The sequence below is a fragment of the Phaseolus vulgaris genome, chromosome 1 (assembly GCF_051622355.1).
Source record: "Phaseolus vulgaris cultivar YP4 chromosome 1, ASM5162235v1, whole genome shotgun sequence".
NCBI classification, from domain to species: domain Eukaryota; kingdom Viridiplantae; phylum Streptophyta; class Magnoliopsida; order Fabales; family Fabaceae; genus Phaseolus; species Phaseolus vulgaris.
Genome location: NC_143498.1, coordinates 55,024,120 through 55,042,684, shown reverse-complemented (window position 1 = coordinate 55,042,684; position 18,565 = coordinate 55,024,120). Strand labels below are relative to the sequence as shown.

General features: G+C 32.5%; 3 protein-coding genes across 4 annotated transcripts; 1 reads left to right on the top strand and 2 right to left on the bottom strand.

Annotated features, from left to right (window-relative positions):
* The first annotated feature begins 1,482 nt into the window (after positions 1 to 1,482).
* LOC137815311 (glycine-rich RNA-binding protein 2, mitochondrial) lies at positions 1,483 to 3,372 on the top strand. The gene is made up of 5 exons (XM_068618451.2): positions 1,483 to 1,557; positions 1,995 to 2,133; positions 2,231 to 2,299; positions 2,885 to 2,991; positions 3,076 to 3,372. Exons 2-5 carry the CDS (start codon positions 2,010 to 2,012, stop codon positions 3,181 to 3,183), a joined length of 408 nt encoding a protein of 135 aa, XP_068474552.1. The 5' UTR covers positions 1,483 to 1,557; positions 1,995 to 2,009; the 3' UTR covers positions 3,184 to 3,372.
* Positions 3,373 to 6,032: 2,660 nt separating this feature from the next.
* Positions 6,033 to 8,056, bottom strand: GAE6 (UDP-D-glucuronate 4-epimerase 6). The gene has a single exon (XM_068618449.1). The coding sequence runs from the start codon at positions 7,741 to 7,743 to the stop codon at positions 6,430 to 6,432; it is 1,314 nt and encodes a 437-aa protein (XP_068474550.1). The 5' UTR covers positions 7,744 to 8,056; the 3' UTR covers positions 6,033 to 6,429.
* A 5,749-nt stretch (positions 8,057 to 13,805) lies between these two features.
* LOC137815293 (3'-5' exonuclease) lies at positions 13,806 to 17,036 on the bottom strand. Of its 2 annotated transcripts, none has more exons than XM_068618422.2 (6): positions 16,692 to 17,036; positions 16,130 to 16,309; positions 15,223 to 15,353; positions 14,967 to 15,125; positions 14,241 to 14,351; positions 13,806 to 13,974 (listed from the first exon to the last, which is right to left on the bottom strand). In XM_068618422.2, exons 1-6 carry the CDS (start codon positions 16,915 to 16,917, stop codon positions 13,900 to 13,902), a joined length of 882 nt encoding a protein of 293 aa, XP_068474523.1. In that variant the 5' UTR covers positions 16,918 to 17,036; the 3' UTR covers positions 13,806 to 13,899. The 2 variants fall into 2 exon arrangements, with proteins under 2 accessions (XP_068474523.1, XP_090151468.1); XM_090295342.1 differs by having other exon boundaries at positions 16,068 to 16,309; positions 16,692 to 16,967.
* Positions 17,037 to 18,565: the final 1,529 nt, after the last annotated feature.

Genomic DNA, 18,565 nt, shown 5'->3' with positions numbered 1-18,565 from the left:
TCTTGAGAGACAAAAATGTTAAGACATGATAACATTTATTGGATGGAAAATAATATAAGGGACTATTAATTTGATAATTATATTTTGAATTTTGAAAAATATAGAGGTTTGTTAAACTCATGAGAGATACCATGGATTATCTAATATTTATATCATAATATATAAATACAATATAAGTCACATTTGTTTTTTTTTTTATGAGAGTGTAAACACTACTTGTACCTTTATATCTTATTACAATTACTTTGATATTAAAAAAAGATAATTATAATACGTAATATTATACATAAAATTCACTATAACAAATATTTAATTATAGCATAGTAAAAAATAAAATCATCACATTAGATTGTCATATAAAAAAATTAAACTAAATACATGTATTAATAATTTTTTTTAAAATAAAACTATAAGATCCATCCAAACGAAATTGTAAATATTAATTTAGTTTGTTTCAGATTTTCATATGTAATCGAAATCAAATTATATTACATATAATTTTTATTTGGTTCAAATATATTTTTAACTAAAAATCAAATCAAACCACACCAATAACACTCCATCAAACACTATACGACCACCAAAGATATTACTTCTAGGATGTGAACTTCAAATATTTAAAATAGCTTATAAATACATTTTCAAAGGTTTTAAGCAAATAGAAAAGTCATAGAAAAAGAGCTCTCTTCACATATCATGTTGCTTGATTATATAAAGTTGCCAACATTTCACTTATCATTAATCTCAAGCCTAAATTACCCACCTTCAATTTAATTGAATTGTTTGTCATGTTTAAAATATTTGCCCAAAAATTTATGCACCTCGAATAAACAATAATAATAATGTGAAAAACTATTTTTTTTCAATTTTAATTTTTGTTCCTATTTTGTATTGTTGGTTTTTAGATTTCAATAATATTATTAAAATCTTCTTATATATCAATACCAATTTATCAACCTATTTATAATAAACATATGTTTTTAATATTAAATAAAAAAAATTATTTTATGCCAAAAGTACGGGGAAAATTACTAATAGGGTTCAAAATAACAATAATAATAAATATAAAAAATAATAAGACATTAATTTAATCTTCTTCTTCAGTATTGATTTCTTAATCCAATTACTTATTGAAATGCAAAACAATTATGATTTTACCTTTGTACTTTATTAAATTTTATATCAATCAATATTAATAATAATAATTATTATTAAAAATAAATTAAACAGCAACATCTAATATCAATTTAACAAATACAATTTCTATTAGTAATTCTAATTATTTAAGAAACAGAGTTCAGAAAAAAAAAGTTGGGTAACCAAAATAAAGGCCTTAATAATAAGGAAGGAAAAGAAAAAGTAGAGCAATAAGATGCGGTTGTAGTTTTAAAGAAGTAGATTGGGATGCAGAGGATTGAATCTTTGGTGACTAGAACCCTTCATTCACTCTATAAAGGAAGCGATATTTTGCATTGCTACCTCATTGCACTGCTCTAAAGTCTCTCATTTTTCACCTTAAACCCTAGCCAGCCGCTTCGCTCTTCCTTCTTCAATTCGGTATTTTTCTTCTTCATTCTTCTCATTTTTTCATTATGATGCATTTATCTCCCTCACTTTCTCTTATTTTCTCATTTCCCTATTTTTTCTTGTTGATCATTTCCTTCGAGTTTTGGGGGTTTAAGGGTTTTTCATTCGTTTTTCTGATTTTATGCTTATTTGAGTTCTGGGTTTAGGGTTCTACTAACTATCATGCTAGTGGGTCAGTGATAAGAATAGATGCTCTGCCATCACTAAGTTCTTTTGCTAAGGTTTCTGTTTTGAAATGGAGATTATAATGCCTAAAACGAGAAAGGCAAAAGTTGTGTTGGATTTTGAGAAGTGGGTTTTATATAACATTTTAGAATTTTGTCATTCGGTTGTTGTGTTGTGGTTACCATGATCATGTGTGTTCATCCCAGCGATCGTCACCTTACTGGTCTTATTGTTGCTTTCAGGAACTCGGTTGCATAATGGCGTTTTATAATAAGGTTGGAAATGTTTTGAGGCAGGGTGCCGCTCGCAGCACACAAGCACCTGTTTCATCCATGCTTAATTATATTCGCTGCATGTCTTCAAGCAAGCTTTTCGTTGGAGGTATTGACCTTGTTGGAAAGATTGTGGTGGATACAGACCACGTTTGTGGAAGCTAATTTTCTTATGTTTTTATTTGTTTGGTCTTTTGATAATTTAGGCCTTTCGTACGGAGTTGATGACCAGTCTCTTAGGGACGCATTTGCTGGCTATGGAGACGTGGTTGAGGGTGAGTTCAGTTTCTTTCGTTGTTGTTATATGGTGGTTCGATTTTAGTCATGGAGTCACGTGTTAGCATCGGTTTACCATATGTTATCTAGTTTTGTTCGGTTTCACTGTAACATGCATAGTTGTTATATAGTGGCCGCTATAGCACAATGGCATTGCTGAAATCCTCTCCAATCTGCTATCCTGACTCCATTGTGGTTCAACTTCTGCTAAGTCCGTCATATGGCAGCAGCAGAGTTTCAGCTTTTGTCATTTTTGCTGTCTGCTATTGATAAATGATGCACCATTAGATTTTTATTGGCAGCTGGAGTATGTGTGCATAATGCCATTTTGTCTGTGCATTTCACCTGTGTACCATTCTTAAAAGCCTAATAACATTTGTAGTCAAAATAGCATTTGTATCTTAATCGTCAGAATAGCTACGAAAATATTTCTGGTGCTGGTGTATTCTAGGGACAATTTATTGGTTTAATTATTTACGAAATTGGGGAATAAACATTAGAAGAGTTGAGTGGTCAGATTTCTTGCCAGCACGGTCCTGTTTTTTGTTCTGGCACATACTTATACATGGTGGTCTGCTTTACAGCAAGGGTTATAACTGACAGAGACACTGGAAGATCAAGGGGATTTGGATTTGTCAACTTCTCCAGTGACGAGTCTGCAACCTCGGCACTCTCTGCCATGGATGGGCAGGTGAGAGTGGTTTTCTTTGTTATTTTTGAACTTTTGTTGACATAGTCGTTGTTAGTTGACTGACTTGCTATTGTTCTTCCTTAGGATCTAAATGGGCGAAACATTAGGGTGTCATATGCAAACGATAGACCTTCTGGGCCACGATCTGGTGGCGGTGGTGGTTATTCTTCTCGTAATGATGGTGGTTGGTGATCCAATCTTTTTTATTTGCTTGGGCTTCTGCTTAGTTTTGAGATTTAATGTTTATGCCTACAACTTTGATTAAGGTAAAGTAGTCATTAGTGGATTGCTGTGTTTTCTTCGGTAACATATGCTACTCTACGACGTTTATGGAATGTCTGTTTCGAACAATTATGGGTTGAATATCTTATTAGTTTTCAAGGTCCAGTGCATAAATTTGGGTTGTTGCCTTCCTAGTTGATTTGTTTGGGCCTTAAAACTCACCAAGCCCACTTAAGGACATTAAAAACCACAGGTACTTGTCCAATCACTATCACTATTACATGTGTCGTGACATAGATAAACATCAAAATTATTATAACTAGGGGCTGACACACTGCATTTGTGTGTGCACTGGGAGAATTTGTCAAACATGGGACTGAAATTAAACATTTGTTAATGTAGAGTATCTACTGTTAAACCGAAATTAAACATTTGTTAAGTGTGTTGTTTTTCTAGTCTAAAATGAAATAAAATTGAATGTATTTGTAATATTAATAACGATTGAACGACAAGTTACGTGAAATAGGGATATTTTCATCATATATGATGATGCGTGTGGGCAAAGCATTTTGTATTATCTATTTTTGTCTGGAATGAATGATAATACGTATTTAGTCTCGTACATTAAAAAATATAAATACAGTTGATGAAATAGTATTGTATATGCCCAGTGAGTTGTCAAATGCAATAAATAAAAATTTTATTTTTTATGCGATGCTATCTGACGACCGTATAAGATTTACAGTGAGAGAAACTTCCGTCACTCGTGGCTTTGCAATTTGGCATGTTTTCTTGTATCACCGAATCATTATAACTTTGTGATGGGGACGAATACTGGAATGTGTGGAGATAAAAGCGGAGAGAATTTTTATACGCTTTTTTTAAATTTTACTTGTTATTCATCAATATTAAAGCACAAATAATATGTTAGCACACATTTTCTTAAGGTTTTCTTAGTTTTGGACCATCGAAGGCAACATTAATTACCAAAGCTTATTGAAGCAATAATTTTTCCAAGCCTCAATTGATTTATTAACACCTATTTTTTCCAAGAAAACGTTAGTACAACTTCCTTGAAAAAGATTATTATAAAATTGATTGCAATGAGTTGATAAGTTACTTTTAGCAAATTTAAAGAAGAAAAATCTTAAGTAAGTTATAAATATTGAAGTTGTGATAATCTTTTAAACAGTGTTTTTAGTTGAAAATTGGTATGAAGATGTTTTAAAAATATTTCTGGTGGAGGGAATTGGCAGTGAGTGTCGGTGAGGCTAAGGTGGGGGAGGCATGTGCGTGTGCCCTATTATTATTGTTATGATATGTGTGAACAAAAGATGGATCACATCAATTTTTTGACTCAAATAGCAGTTCCACAACATTATTGCTCCACTGTCTTTCTCCCTCTCAATTGCTATATTTGTCCTCTAATATCCACATCACGTCACAACCATACAAACCCAACCCTTGTTGTGCTTAAACACTGCCCCTTAACATACCACTTTTTTAGTACTTCATAATTTTTTAAATATACCACTCCAACAATTATTCTTTTAAATTTAATCAAAATCAAATTTCAAACTTATATTTTATAAAGGTAAACTATTCCTCATTTTCTGCCAATTGGTCTCCTTGCACTTACACGTTAAAATAAGAGAAAAATGAAACATTCCGTTGACATTAACTGTATACAAAGACCATCCCTCTGTCCCTCTTCTTCTGCATTCTAGTAGGATCGATCCAATTATGTACCATTTTTCTTAATCTCAGAATAAAATAAAAATAAGAAAATCATGGTTTTGTCTTCCTTTCCCTTGGATAATATTAATTTTACCTATCATCATGGTGGATCATGAAATTAACAAGATTATTAGTTTAATGAGATTTTGAAGAGTTCTCTGGTCAACTTTATGAGATACAATACGAAAGACACCACATCCAATATCCAACTCTTTTGATTTATTCGGAAAAAAAGTTGCAATCTTTCTAATCGTATATCATATTTGTCGGTTGATCCTTCCCTAACTTGAAGCTCAGCAGCTGTATTTAGTAATTGAATTAGGTATGCAAAGTTTGATCTAGAAATGGAAGAATTTAGTTAAGTTAGCATTAGTTTATAAGGGATGAAGTGATGACACGTGGGAAATGAGGAAGAATATTACATAAATAATAAGATTGCAGTCCACGCGTATTGGTCTTGCCTAACATTCAAACTAACCCATCTTTTCTTCATCCAATTTGTTCATAAAATTTAAAGTTGTACAAGACAAGAAGCTTGTGACACACTCACATATGTCTTTACTTTTTTTTAGGTTGTGGAAAGTTGTCCATGTGATTTGTTTAGTTTTAGGTTTTTTGCACTTGTGGATGCAATTACATGTTACGGCCCATAAGAGTAACGTTATTGTAGATGGAAATAACGAGGAGCATTAAGTAGCAAACATGGAATTAAAGGACACACGGCATCATAATTATTTTATTGGATTCTCTTAGATCTTGACTTAGTGCCTTCCAATAATAATCTTCTTTTTTCTAGCCGCAACTTTTTAACTTCTCTCTTTGCTGCTTATAAATAATAGTCACTGTTCATTCTTAATGAATCATACGTAAAATCATGATAATATGTGTAAAAAAATTACAAAATGAGATGTGATTTGTACTATGAAATATTAAAGAAGTTGCTGGGCACAATGCATCTTTGGATTGGGAGATGGGAATAAAGAATTTAAAAAGTTGACAAGTTGAGGATGATTTAAAGAAATGGTGTGGTTTATTTAAGAAATAGTAGGTTATAAGAAGAATAATGGAGGATAGAGAAAACATAGTGAAGAAGATGATTAATTAAAGATGTGAAATGGGTGTGAAATGAAAATATATGGATAAAGAAGGGAGAGATCTGCAACCTTTGTGGCAGACCCCACCCACCATTATTACATCCCTCATTCTCTTTTCCTTTGGCTTTGGATTTGGATACAGATGTGTACACAAATACGTACATAGATACATACAGTAGTATAGTAGATAGATACATGGATAGATACATAGGGGGAGAAACTTGGTTTGTGTTTCTTTCCTTAACATTTATGTTGTTCATCTATACCACCGGATATTTATATGTGTATAGTTGGCACACCAACATTTGGGTCCACGGAAAATAATAATTAAGAAAAAAGAATGACAGAAGCAATAATTAAAGGAGAAGATGACGTGGCCAGGGCATCAGTTGTCAAGACGAGATTCCTTTTTGGGCCTCAGCTGGGGCCCGTAATAGCCCACGTACCACTTCACGAACTTCCGGAGCCCGCTGGGGAGGTCGGTCGTGGGCTTGTAAGAGAAATCGCGGAAGGCCTGGCTCACGTTCGCGTGTGTGTACGGAACGTCGCCGTTCGACGGCATCTTGATCACGTGCCTCTTCGCCTTCGTGTTCAGCAGGTTTTCCAGAATGGACACCAGGTTCCCCACCGGCACCGGCGAGGTGTTGCCCAGATTGTAAATCCTCAACTGGGCCGGCCCACGCTTCTTCCCGCCGCTCCCGGTGCTCTTCTCGGCGGTGTCCAGCGCCCCGAGACACCCCTTCACGATGTCGTCGATGTAGGTGAAGTCACGCGCCACCTGCTTCCCGTCCTGCGTCTGGTACACGTCGATGGTCTTCCCCTGGAGGATGTCTTTGGTGAAGAAGAAGTAAGCCATGTCGGGTCTCCCCCAGGGGCCGTACACCGTGAAGAACCGGAGGCCGGTGAGTGAGAGCCCGTAAATGTGGTTGTACGTGTGTGCGATTTCCTCCCCCGCTTTCTTGGTGGCGGCGTAGAGGCTGGCGGGCTGGTCGGTGCGGTGGAGCTCCGAGAAGGGGTTCTGCGTGTTGAGGCCGTAGACGGAGCTGGAGGAAGCCCACACTATGGCGGGTTGGGGGTTGGCGGATTTGGAAACTTCCAGAAGGTTGACGAAGCCGGCAATGTTGGCGGTGATGTAGGACTGGGGGTTCTGCATCGCGTAGCGCACGCCGGCCTGGGCGGCGAGGTGGAGGATGTGGGTGAAGGCGACGACGTCGAAGAGCTTCTGGAGCAGGGGCGTGTCGTTGAGATCCCCTTCGACGATGAAGACCTGGTGCTTGGCCAGCATTGCTTGGCGAGCGCGCTTGAGGGAGGGGTCGTAGTATGCGTTGAAGTTGTCGAGACCCAGCACACCGTCTCCCCGTCGTTTGAGGGCGAGAGAGCAGTGGCTGCCGACGAAGCCAGCCGCCCCCGTGACGAGGACGGTGAGGCCGTTGGGGCGGCGCGGGGTGGAGGAGTGGCGGAGCTGCTTCTCCCAGGCGCCGAATGCGGAGGAGAGAAAGTGAGAGTGGGCGTGGAGATGGCGGTGGGTGGAGTCGGCGAGGGGAGGGTAGTTGAAGGTGAAGAGGAAAACGAGGATGAGTGCGACGAGAAGGGTGGCGCGGAAGAGGAGCTTGGAGGAGGCGTTAAGCAGCTTTGTGCTGTTCACTCTTCGTATGTAGCTGTTGTATCTCTCCAGCTTCATGCTTTTGCTTGTCTCCATTATTCTTTCTTCTATTATCTTCTCTTATCAGAGGCCAAATGATGAAATCAAAGCCTCCAACCAGAACCCTCAACAAAACTCTATTATAAAGGCCCAAAGAAAGAGAGAATAATATTTTCATTTCTCACTCTTCTATTATGCATCACTCAATCACGTGCTCTCCACGTCCCAACTCTTTTCTTTTTTTTTCACCAAATCATCATATTTAATTACCATTCTTCAACCCATCTCTAATAAATTTGGCTATGGAGCACCACTTCCATTAAATAAATCTCTCTCATTATTATTAGCAACTATTTTTCATTCATTCATTCTGCTACTGTCACATTTAATAATTTCACCTATTAACAACACTCTTTCACTGCTTTCTACGTTTAATCAATTATGTCACCAACAATATTGTTCACACTACTACTACCTTTTGCGCTGGCCAATATTCCACATTTATCCTCTTATGTACTTCAACATTCTCCATTTCTCCATAAAACATCTTAATTCTACCAACGATCATTTATGTCTGACAGATCATCAATTTCTTACTCTTTTTCTCTTTCATTTCAAATACTCACATTCCATAATCTTACATAAAACACCACAAAAACTCTAAAGAGGGTAATGCATATCAGGAAGCATTAAAAGGGTAAGGTAACAAGATTGTGTAACTTCAAGGAACTTTCTAGTTAATCTTTTTAACTTACGTCTTCACCTTTTGTTCATTCAATTATGATATACACAACTTTTGCATGGCGATAGCATTCAGAAGACCGAATAAATACGTAACCCAGAAAATTTGAAATATTTTAACCTTTTTTACGACATACATTGAAGGTGTTTGTAACACAATGGAATACGAAACACAACTTACTGTATCAAAAAAATATCGTCAAACAATCGTACATTATCGCTTGCTGAAATCATTAAACTTTATGACAATTCAAAATGTTTGGAACATGGTTTGTGTTTGGCCAATATTGCAAATATTTCTCTTTCAGACTTGTTGTATCATGGTAATAATTATTATGGAGACATGTTTTCAGATTGAACCATTTTGTGAATTATTGAGCAAGATTTAATGTAAATGTAAATAAAATAAGTTAAAGGGAAAATCTATATATACATTTGTTTTGAGAGAGAAAATAGGACACGAGAAAGTCAAAAATGCAAATATGAAAGCATTATAGAAAAAGTAAGCAGCACAAGATTTGGAACAACACGTATTAGACATGAGTGACGGTGGGTCATTATCCACAAAGCCCAATTTCAGAATGTATAGAAGAAAATTAATTGTATAAAATAGGCTGATCAAACTATACATTAAATTTAATAAGAAAATTGATAGAGAAAAAAGGATTTTTAAGTAGAAGAGGGTGTTGAGTGATGGAGGCAACACGGCAGAAAGAAAGGAAATGCAGAAGAAGGTTCGTAAGTGATGAAATGGAGCTTTTTTCCTTTCTTTATTCCTTCACAACTAAATATATATTCTCTCTATCACATGCCAATACCACTTGCACAAACATATCTCTACTAGGATGACCGATGGTTCTCCTTGAACTCGTCAACTCGTCAACCTATACGACCAGACTACACCTTAAGTTACAGGGTCGACCACGTGGCATATGTGGCCGACCGACATAGGATGCTCAAGTTAAAGGTTGACCCGATTAGCGAAGGTTAACTCATAGTTAGAGGATGACCTAATCCAACCATAGTCACTAAGCAACCTCCTAATCCGGTCCAACAACAAGGATCCATCAAGGTAATATAAATATCACACATTCCAAGAAAAAATGTACGTTATTATCTACAATATTCTGACAGCCGAATACGACATCCCGTTGACTTGAGCGTTGGAGTGTCATCTACAAGTACCCCACCCGTCTGAGGAGCCATTCGACGAGAAAGCTTAAAGGAAAAAGAGTGTTAAACATGTAAGGATCAACCAAATATCATCCAAAATCAATAGTTCTTCTAGTTCCCAAACTAGTTGGACAACAATATCCAACAACATCATTTCAACAACAAAAACACAAAATATGTAAACGTAATTGCAATGTTGTTATAACATATGGTTTAAGCGAAACTACATCATGGTTGAAAATGTAACGATTTTTCACGAGCAGGTTCGTTGGAAATAGTGGTATATTAGAGTCGGTGTTATGAAGTTGTTGTTGGTGTTATTTGTGTGAATGATTTTTGATATAAGAAATAGAAATGGCATTTGCAGCAATTGGGAAGTGACAGCGTGGGAAGAAACGATGAGTTGTCGTTTTGTGTGTTTGTTAATTGTAGTTCACTCCTCTCTCTGGTATCTTTGGAGTGTCGGCAGCTGAATCTGAAGCTCACTCATCCTTCACCTTTTCAATCAATCAAACTTTTATTTATTATAATATTCAAAATCTCTGCCTAAGTTATCTAATTAATCTCTTTCAACACATACTTTTTCTTAATTATTTATTCATAGCAGATAAAAAAGGGTTTTATGTTGTCAATGGTTTTTCTTCTACTTCCATTTGCCAAACACATATTTGATGTGTTTTAGTTAATTATTGTTATTAAAGGTTCCTGTGAGTGTGAAAGTGAGGGCAGGTGTTAAAGAAAAGAAGGGAGGTGGTGAATTGAATGCATGAATGAGGTTCACATTCAGTCAGCAATGGGGACAGTTGGGTTGGGGCCATGCCATCACCTTCAAAGTTAGTTAACATGCCAACAACGCAACCACCAATAACCTTTCTTAGCTTTTCTTCAATTTTAACACATCCTAACATATATCCATCCTTCATGTACTATCAATCTTATCATATCATTTCATTTCTATTTATCTATTATCCATTTTAAATTTCAGAGTTTTACTCTAGTTTTATTTAAAAAAATATATAATTATTCTTCGTCTTATATTGAACATATTAAAACAAGTATTTCGATTGGAAGTTAAAGAAATGAGTTTTCGATCTTTCAATACAATATTAATATTTTGATCTCATGTTCGTTGAGATAACATCACTAAAATCAATCATCACATTTGAGATATTGTCTGCTTTTGAAACTTGAAATTCCATCACGATTTAACCTTAAAAGTCAAAGAATCTTTTAGAGGTGTTCCACCACTCTATTGAGTGCTCAAAGATTTCATTGCACTCTTGCAAATACCTTAAAAGAAAGACAATTCATCCTCGTTAAAAATAGAGAAAATATCTGAGTAAATAAATGAATATGAGTTTCGATAGTACTTCATGAAAAAATATATTGTTTATAAGCATTTGAGTCTAGATACAAACCCAATAAAGTGATTACTTTTTCATTTATAACGTGTAATCTATCTTTTAAGTTATTCTTTAGGTATTTATTTCTATAAATCAAAATATACCGAGTTATAAAATGAATGAGGAGAATTGATACTCACTACCATACCAGCTAAGTTTTCATGTAGGCTTTAGTCCATTAACCAATAATTAATAAATATTTAACAATAAATATCTAATAAGTACAAATTTAATTAATACATATATTTTAGGTAATGCGTAGTACACTTCTAAATTTTTTTTATGATTAAATTTATAGTATATAAATCTAGACATGATAACCGAACTAAAGGTACATTACATTCTGAAAAAACTCTAATCATATTAACATAATAAATAAATAACAAATATATAAAGTTGTCGTACTGACCCTGCTTAATGATTAAATTCCTTAACAAAATATGAGATAAGAGAAAATTAATATTAATTTCAACCATCCTCTTAACTTCTATCATACTAAATCAGTTTCCTCTACTATATAATGAACTTTCCAGCAAAAAAAATAAACTTAAAAGGAAAAAGTGAAAAGAAATATTAATGGAGACATGTCATGATATAATATAATGATCACTAATAATATATCCAAATTTCACTCATTTGATGACTTATTAACAAATAAATGTAACTTTCAATCTTTTTAAAAAAAGTCATATCATACACTTATTTATATATATGACTTGAGAAAATATACTAAAATAATATTTTTAAAATTAATCATCGTGTTTGAAATATTGTTTTTTTTAAGTTTAATAATAATAATATTATTTTATATATAAGCAAACTAAAGAACAGTATCATGCTTATATAAGTCTTCGCTTTATGCAACATGTTCATTGGGTTTCAAAATAAAATGAGTCACCAAAACCTTTAAAAGTGATACTTTTCACATACTCATAAAGTGATATGGTGTTATAAGATATTTGTGTAAATAGTTTTACAAACACTTCAACACGATATATCTCATAACTAACTAACTAACATTGCTCTAAGTTATTTCAATTTTTCTCTTCAAATCAAGTTATATAAATAAATTAATCAGTTGAATGTTAATCAAAGTTATTTAATAATCGTCAAAAAATAGCATTTAAATAAATTATCCACCTACTTCAGATACTTTATACTTAAATATTAAAGTTAAAGACCTTGTGTCTTTAATCGATATACTCCATATATAACTTAAATTGAATATTTTATAAGTTAATAATAATAATAATTATAAAATCTCTTAATTATTAAGAGATAAAGCTTGTCATTAAAGACTTGTGTGTCTACTTTATATACTCAAAACATAACTTAATATTTTATAAATTATTATTATTATTATTATTAATTTTCAAATATCTTAATTATTAAGAGATCAAGTTTAACAAGAATATTTTTTTTATAATATCTGTATTATATTATTTAGTTATTATTTTTTTTATCATATCTTTATTATATTATTTAATTATAACAACACCATGAGAATTTATATAAGGTGTGATTAATCAAAACAATGAGAGGACATAAGCACATAAGAGTTTTGGTGGGGTGAGACAACTGTATCTGGTGGGTTTCTATATTTTGGTTTGGTTTTTTATCTTGATATGTTGTACAATGTTTGTCAGATCCTTAGTTGGTAGGGTTCTAGGATCATGTAATTTTGAGATTTTGTATAAGGGTTGAGACACCCTTGAAGTGTCTTTTTTTATTTTATTTATTCTTTGTTAATAAAAAAAACATAAGCACATAAGAACACTTTTTAAATGATATCAAATTAAAACTAGTTTGTAATTAAAATTTATGTAATAAATAAATAATTATTATTGTGCTATATCTAAATCACTATAAAACTAACCCCAAAAAGAATATAAAAACTAACAATACTTCAAATTACATATACATTTTTTAAACTTACCATTCTCTCCTTTTCTCCACTGTCCTACTAAGCTCCTAAATGCATTCATTAGTTTCGTTAACTTTCCTTGATGTCATTTTTTAATTGAACAATCTTACCTTCTAATAAAAAAATAACTTATTTATTTAGTTAATAAAATACATAATTGAATAACTTTTCTTTATTTTAAAAGAATTAAATAACTTCTCTTTTAAAAAATAATGGCTATATAATTTTTTAATATATTTTTATTTTTAATTAATTATTCACAAAAATATAAAATTATATATATTTTTCATATAATAAAAATATGAATACACATGACATGTTTTATCATTAATAATAAGCATCGTTAAGAATAAGAAGGAAAAAAAATAGCATGTGTTTTCAGAAGCAACAATAGAAAAGAGAAATAGATGAGGAGTGTGATAGAGAAGGTTATAACAAAAAGATTTCATGTATCATTCTTATCAAACACTTTTAACAGAATTAACCTGTCAACCAATGTCTTCTATTCAAGTGGTTCACAACTGATGTCTCTTTGATTTAAGTTTCAATAGACTCATCCCAACACTCGGATCTTAAGAAAAATATAATTTGATTTATTGCCTCTCAGATAAAAATTAATCATTTGATAATCCCATTTTAATAATATGTATTAGTACTTCAATTTAAAAATTAAAAAAAACGTTTAAATATTTTGAGTTGTTAAATGGTGTATTTTTTTAGTGAGAATATATTACCATTCAGATCTTAAACACCACAAATTCTGCACCCACTTCTCACACTCTGCATCTTTCCTTTTCTTTTCTCATTATTACGTCCTTTCTATTTTCTTAGCTAAAGGGTACACCCTCCAATGGGTGTGGGAGAAGGAAAATAAAATATTGCAGAACAACATATATTTCCTGCATATAAATAAATAATACTTAATAGTGAACACTTAAAAGAAACTAAATTTAATACACACCGAAGATGTAGTCATTCCTGCACTAAACCATCAACCTCGGCACTTTTGTCCGTGACTTCTTGGGCGTCCGGGAGATCTTTAATTGCCTGCAGAAGAATAAACCAGTTCCTAGAATCAAGTATCAATAAAATGGAAGACAAGACTGAGGACGTTAATAGTTTGAAATCAAAATAAGGCTAATAATTAGCTATTGGGAGTGGTATTACTAATTAGTCAAATATGAAAAGAACATAAGAGGTAAGATAAACTAAACTTTAAATCAAAGTATTTGAGTTAATAGAGGTATATAGGTTGATTTCATTTTATGAGAGAAATTTAATTTTTGAAAAGTTTATTCAATAATAGTATGTACCTGATAAAGATACCAAGAAACAAAAGCATCTGTTGCTGCGTACTCTAGTTGCTCCTTTGACAAAACATGACTCTCCCAATTTCCCAGTCTTATTTTATTGGGCTTTTTAAGCTGCAAATAACAAGCTTCGTTAATATCCTACAAAGATAGTTTTCTTCACCTTTTTTTTGGGGAAGGCAGTTGAAACATCTCACTGACCCCTTCACATCCTCCTCTCTCCATGGACAAATAAGAGAAAAATAAATAAAAAATGAAAAGGTAATTAAAAAGGGGTATTGATCGAGCAGTCATTGAAAAGTACATATTGTTTGTCTCTATTTTGTGTGAGTGCAGGAATACAATAACCTAGAGACGATCAAATGAACAAGAAAATAACAGTTTATTACTTATGGCATCCACTTTTGTCATTTTCTATTTCGGATATGTCTATATATTCTTCTGGTCTAAATGTAACAGTACTTTTCTCCCTCTGAAGAACTCACAACAGTACAACTAAATCCTATTAAGATGGAAAAATTAATGGTTTATTCAAAGATGAATTATCCCTTGAATGCAGTAATGCGCGTGCTAAATTTTTTGTTATTGTTTTCTTGAACGAAAGAAAGAAAAAACTTGTTTAAGTACTACAAGATAGTAATTAAAACTGTTTATAGCAGAACAATATAAATACCATTTGTAACTAGATATATACTGATCCTAATTTAAGACAATTGGATACGAAACTACCTGTTTCGATAAAAGTTTTTCAGTCAAAGATGAAAGACCCCACTTGTGATCACCACCAAGCTTCTGATTAGCCTGGAGAGAAAGATCCATCACACCTTTAACAGATATTTTATAATCTCTAAAAACTTTCACAGCGTCACCATCAATCCCAACTCCAACCTTGTGCACATCAAACTTTGTATTAATACTTACAATAATTGATGAGTTCACGTAGACATAAAACATTAAAAAAATCTAGTTTAACAGAAATAGAAACCTTCAGAACTGTGGGATCTTCAAGCAAAAGCTGTAAATTTCGAGGGATTCCAGAATGAATTAGATGTAGAACATGACAATGACTACTGTCAGTACATATCTGCATAACTGCTACCTTTCCGGGTGGAACACCTATAAAAGTTTTATACAATAATGATTCAGTAATTTAAGTTACGAAATTTTTACTTCTTTTCTTAAGAATTAATATTCTAAAGGGAAAAAAAGGCTCTTCTGCACAAAAGTAGGGAATTCCTCTCTCTCAGTAGATGAACAGAGCATTTGAAGAAAAGATAATCAATAAACTATGAGGAGTAAGGAGCCAAACAATTAGCTCGAATTAAAACTTTAACCCCCCAGATACCCAAATCATGTCTTTACCTTCATAAATTACAATTTGCAATAAATGCTATTCCTTCAAGGAATTTTGAAATTCCTCGTCAAGACAGTCCATCAAAGTTCTATAAATTTGAACAAGAATCAGATTCTAGCCTTTAAACATTCTATTCTTTAAAATACATATTAAAAAAACATAAACTAGTTCAAGAAAAACCGGCATAATTTCTTTTACACTCGACCAGTAAAAACATCTTAATATCAGATAAGAAAGATAATCTTCATACACTCACCCTCTCTCCTCTATCTCACTTGCATCACATTTTCTTCCTATCTGTCTCTTTTCCATCACATCACTAGTTACACCTATCACTTCATTTCCCTGTCTTTTCTTCTTATCTCTTTTTCCTTTCCACTCCAACCCGTTTCAGAATGAATGGTTTATCATTACTGTACCAGATACATATTAATATTATTACTCAAAGCAGCAATTATAACAGACTCAATGCTAACCGGAAATCGCTTATGCCAGAATCAGCAGCTATTGAAAAACAGGGAGAAGACGCTGAAACAACCTTTTGTGAAGGAGGGTTTCCACTCAATGTCAAATCCAATTGCAATTTGCACAATCTCTCTATTTTTTTCACCCAGAGCTTGTAAGAGTTTTGCTGCAGCTTTCTCTACAGAATCAAAAGTCCTGCTGTACATAATTCGACCATTAAACTTGATTGCAGGTAATCTCATTCTCGAATAGCCTGTGCAAGATGAAAAATAATTAAAAACTTAGAGGAAATGCAAATACAAATTCATTCAAAATACAGTTCAATTGACTGATTCCAAGAACCAAATGAAATTCCTTTCAAGCATTTCTATACAAACCAGTAGAACAGAATCATAAATATTAAGTCGTGTTCAGAAATGCCTTAGAAGAAGCAGAAGTCGAGAAAATAAGTAGAGCTTGCAGAAGATACTTCAATTAACTTTGATTTCATAATAAATGTGTCGTTTTCAGAATTAGTGATTGAAATGGGAATGATTGAACCGGTGTCATTTTGTGTATCACAGAAGAAGAAGGATAATATGCGATGAAACAAGAGGAGTAATAAAAAGCCGAAATGAGGAATTAGTGTAAAGAACCTGGAAGACGGGGTAACGAAGACAGATTCGGGTGTTGAAGAGCGATAAGCGATGCGGGCAAACGGCGGCGACGGGGAGTGAGATGGTTGAATCGACGTCGTTTGATGTTAGGGTTGGAAAGAGAAGCTTCGATGCCTTCAAGCTCTTCCTCCGTGAAAGGATCGCAATCGCAGACGAATGAGGCAAGGCGCGTGAAACCACTCTCCTCCGCCGCCACGATGTTCATCTGAAACCACTTTCCCGCCAGATTATAGATGGAGTGAAAGCACGGAACAAGAAGCGCGTTTTCTCTCGAGGGAGGATATCATCGGAGAGTGAAAATGAAAAACTATTATTGTATTAATTAAAAGAAATAGAGGAAAAAGTGAAATAATAGTTTATAAATTATGCACTGGGTGAGTGTGTTATTGATAAAAAATTAATTGATAAAATTGTGATTTGTGGTTGAGATTAATTTAAAATAAAATATGATAATTGTATTATTGTTTTATATTTTATTATTATTATTATTATTATTGTATTAAAGTTAACACTTTAATGAATAAGTTTAAATAGTTTCAAATATATTTTAGCACATCATGCCATGATATTCATGATAATGTAGCATCTAAATCATATTTAAATATTTGTGACTAATGAATTTTACATGTAATAAATAGTTGATAGAAACATCCAATTCAAAATGTTATTTAGACATAATAAATAAGAATGTTAATGTTTGTCACTTTTGTTTATGTTCATATCTTTTTTAATAAACTTGTGTAATGAATTATCTAATGTTTCTAAAAACATTGACACACTAATTGATCTACTTAACCAACAAAACACTTTATAAGTTATCACTATCTCAACGTGCACTACAAAAATGCATGCTATTCTTTATCAATATAAATATTTGAAATAAATTTCTCACATTTTATTTTTATCTTTCAATTATGTTAGTTTATTTAAGTATATTAAATTTCAACATAATAAAATATGAATAATTGGGCCTCACATTCTTGTCTCACTTAAATTACAAAGAAATCAATTATTTAACTATTGCATTAGTATGAAATCACTCTAATTATAAATATAGTTCTTATTATATATATATATATATATATATATGAATTTATATTTTACATTAATAAAGAAGTTTAACAAAATATACGCAGGTTATATAATTTAAACATATTTACAAATTTCATAAAAATCACTTGGTTCACAACCTCAACAAAGTGACACAATTCATAGATTTTTTTTGTGAGGCATGTTAATATCACCAAATTAGTTCTATAGGTCTTCTATGAAAGACATCCCTTGCATACTTCTACAATGTCTTAGGATGTGTTTAGATAAAAAAAATGTTGTCTGGATAAACAAATTTAAAAGAAATTAAAGTTTTATTATTTTTTATTATTCTAATGCAATTTTTTTATTTATTTGATTTCTACAAAAGGTAAAAAAAATCCAATAAAAAATGTGGTGAAATAATTCCACTCAGTCTCAGCTTAAATAATCCCACTCAATCTCAGCATAAATTAAATAATCGTAGTCGATATTAATTAAAAATAATACCAATCTCAATTAAGAAAAAAACTTTGTCAATATTAGTTAAAAATTTTGTCAAAATTTGACTTAAAAATTATGAACATTAATAATTTTGAATTGTTAATAATTATTTAATATCCAAATTTTGTATGTATGTGATGATAATGGAAGTATTTAATCTAAATGATAAAATTAAAATTGATATTTTTAGTGAAAAAAAATGTTGAGAAAGTAAAATATTTTAAAATAATATCGATTGAAATCTGTTAGAAATGGTAAAACTTTGTATATAAATATAAAGTTAAGGTTGAAGAAAAAAAGGCGCTAAAACGAGGAGAAAA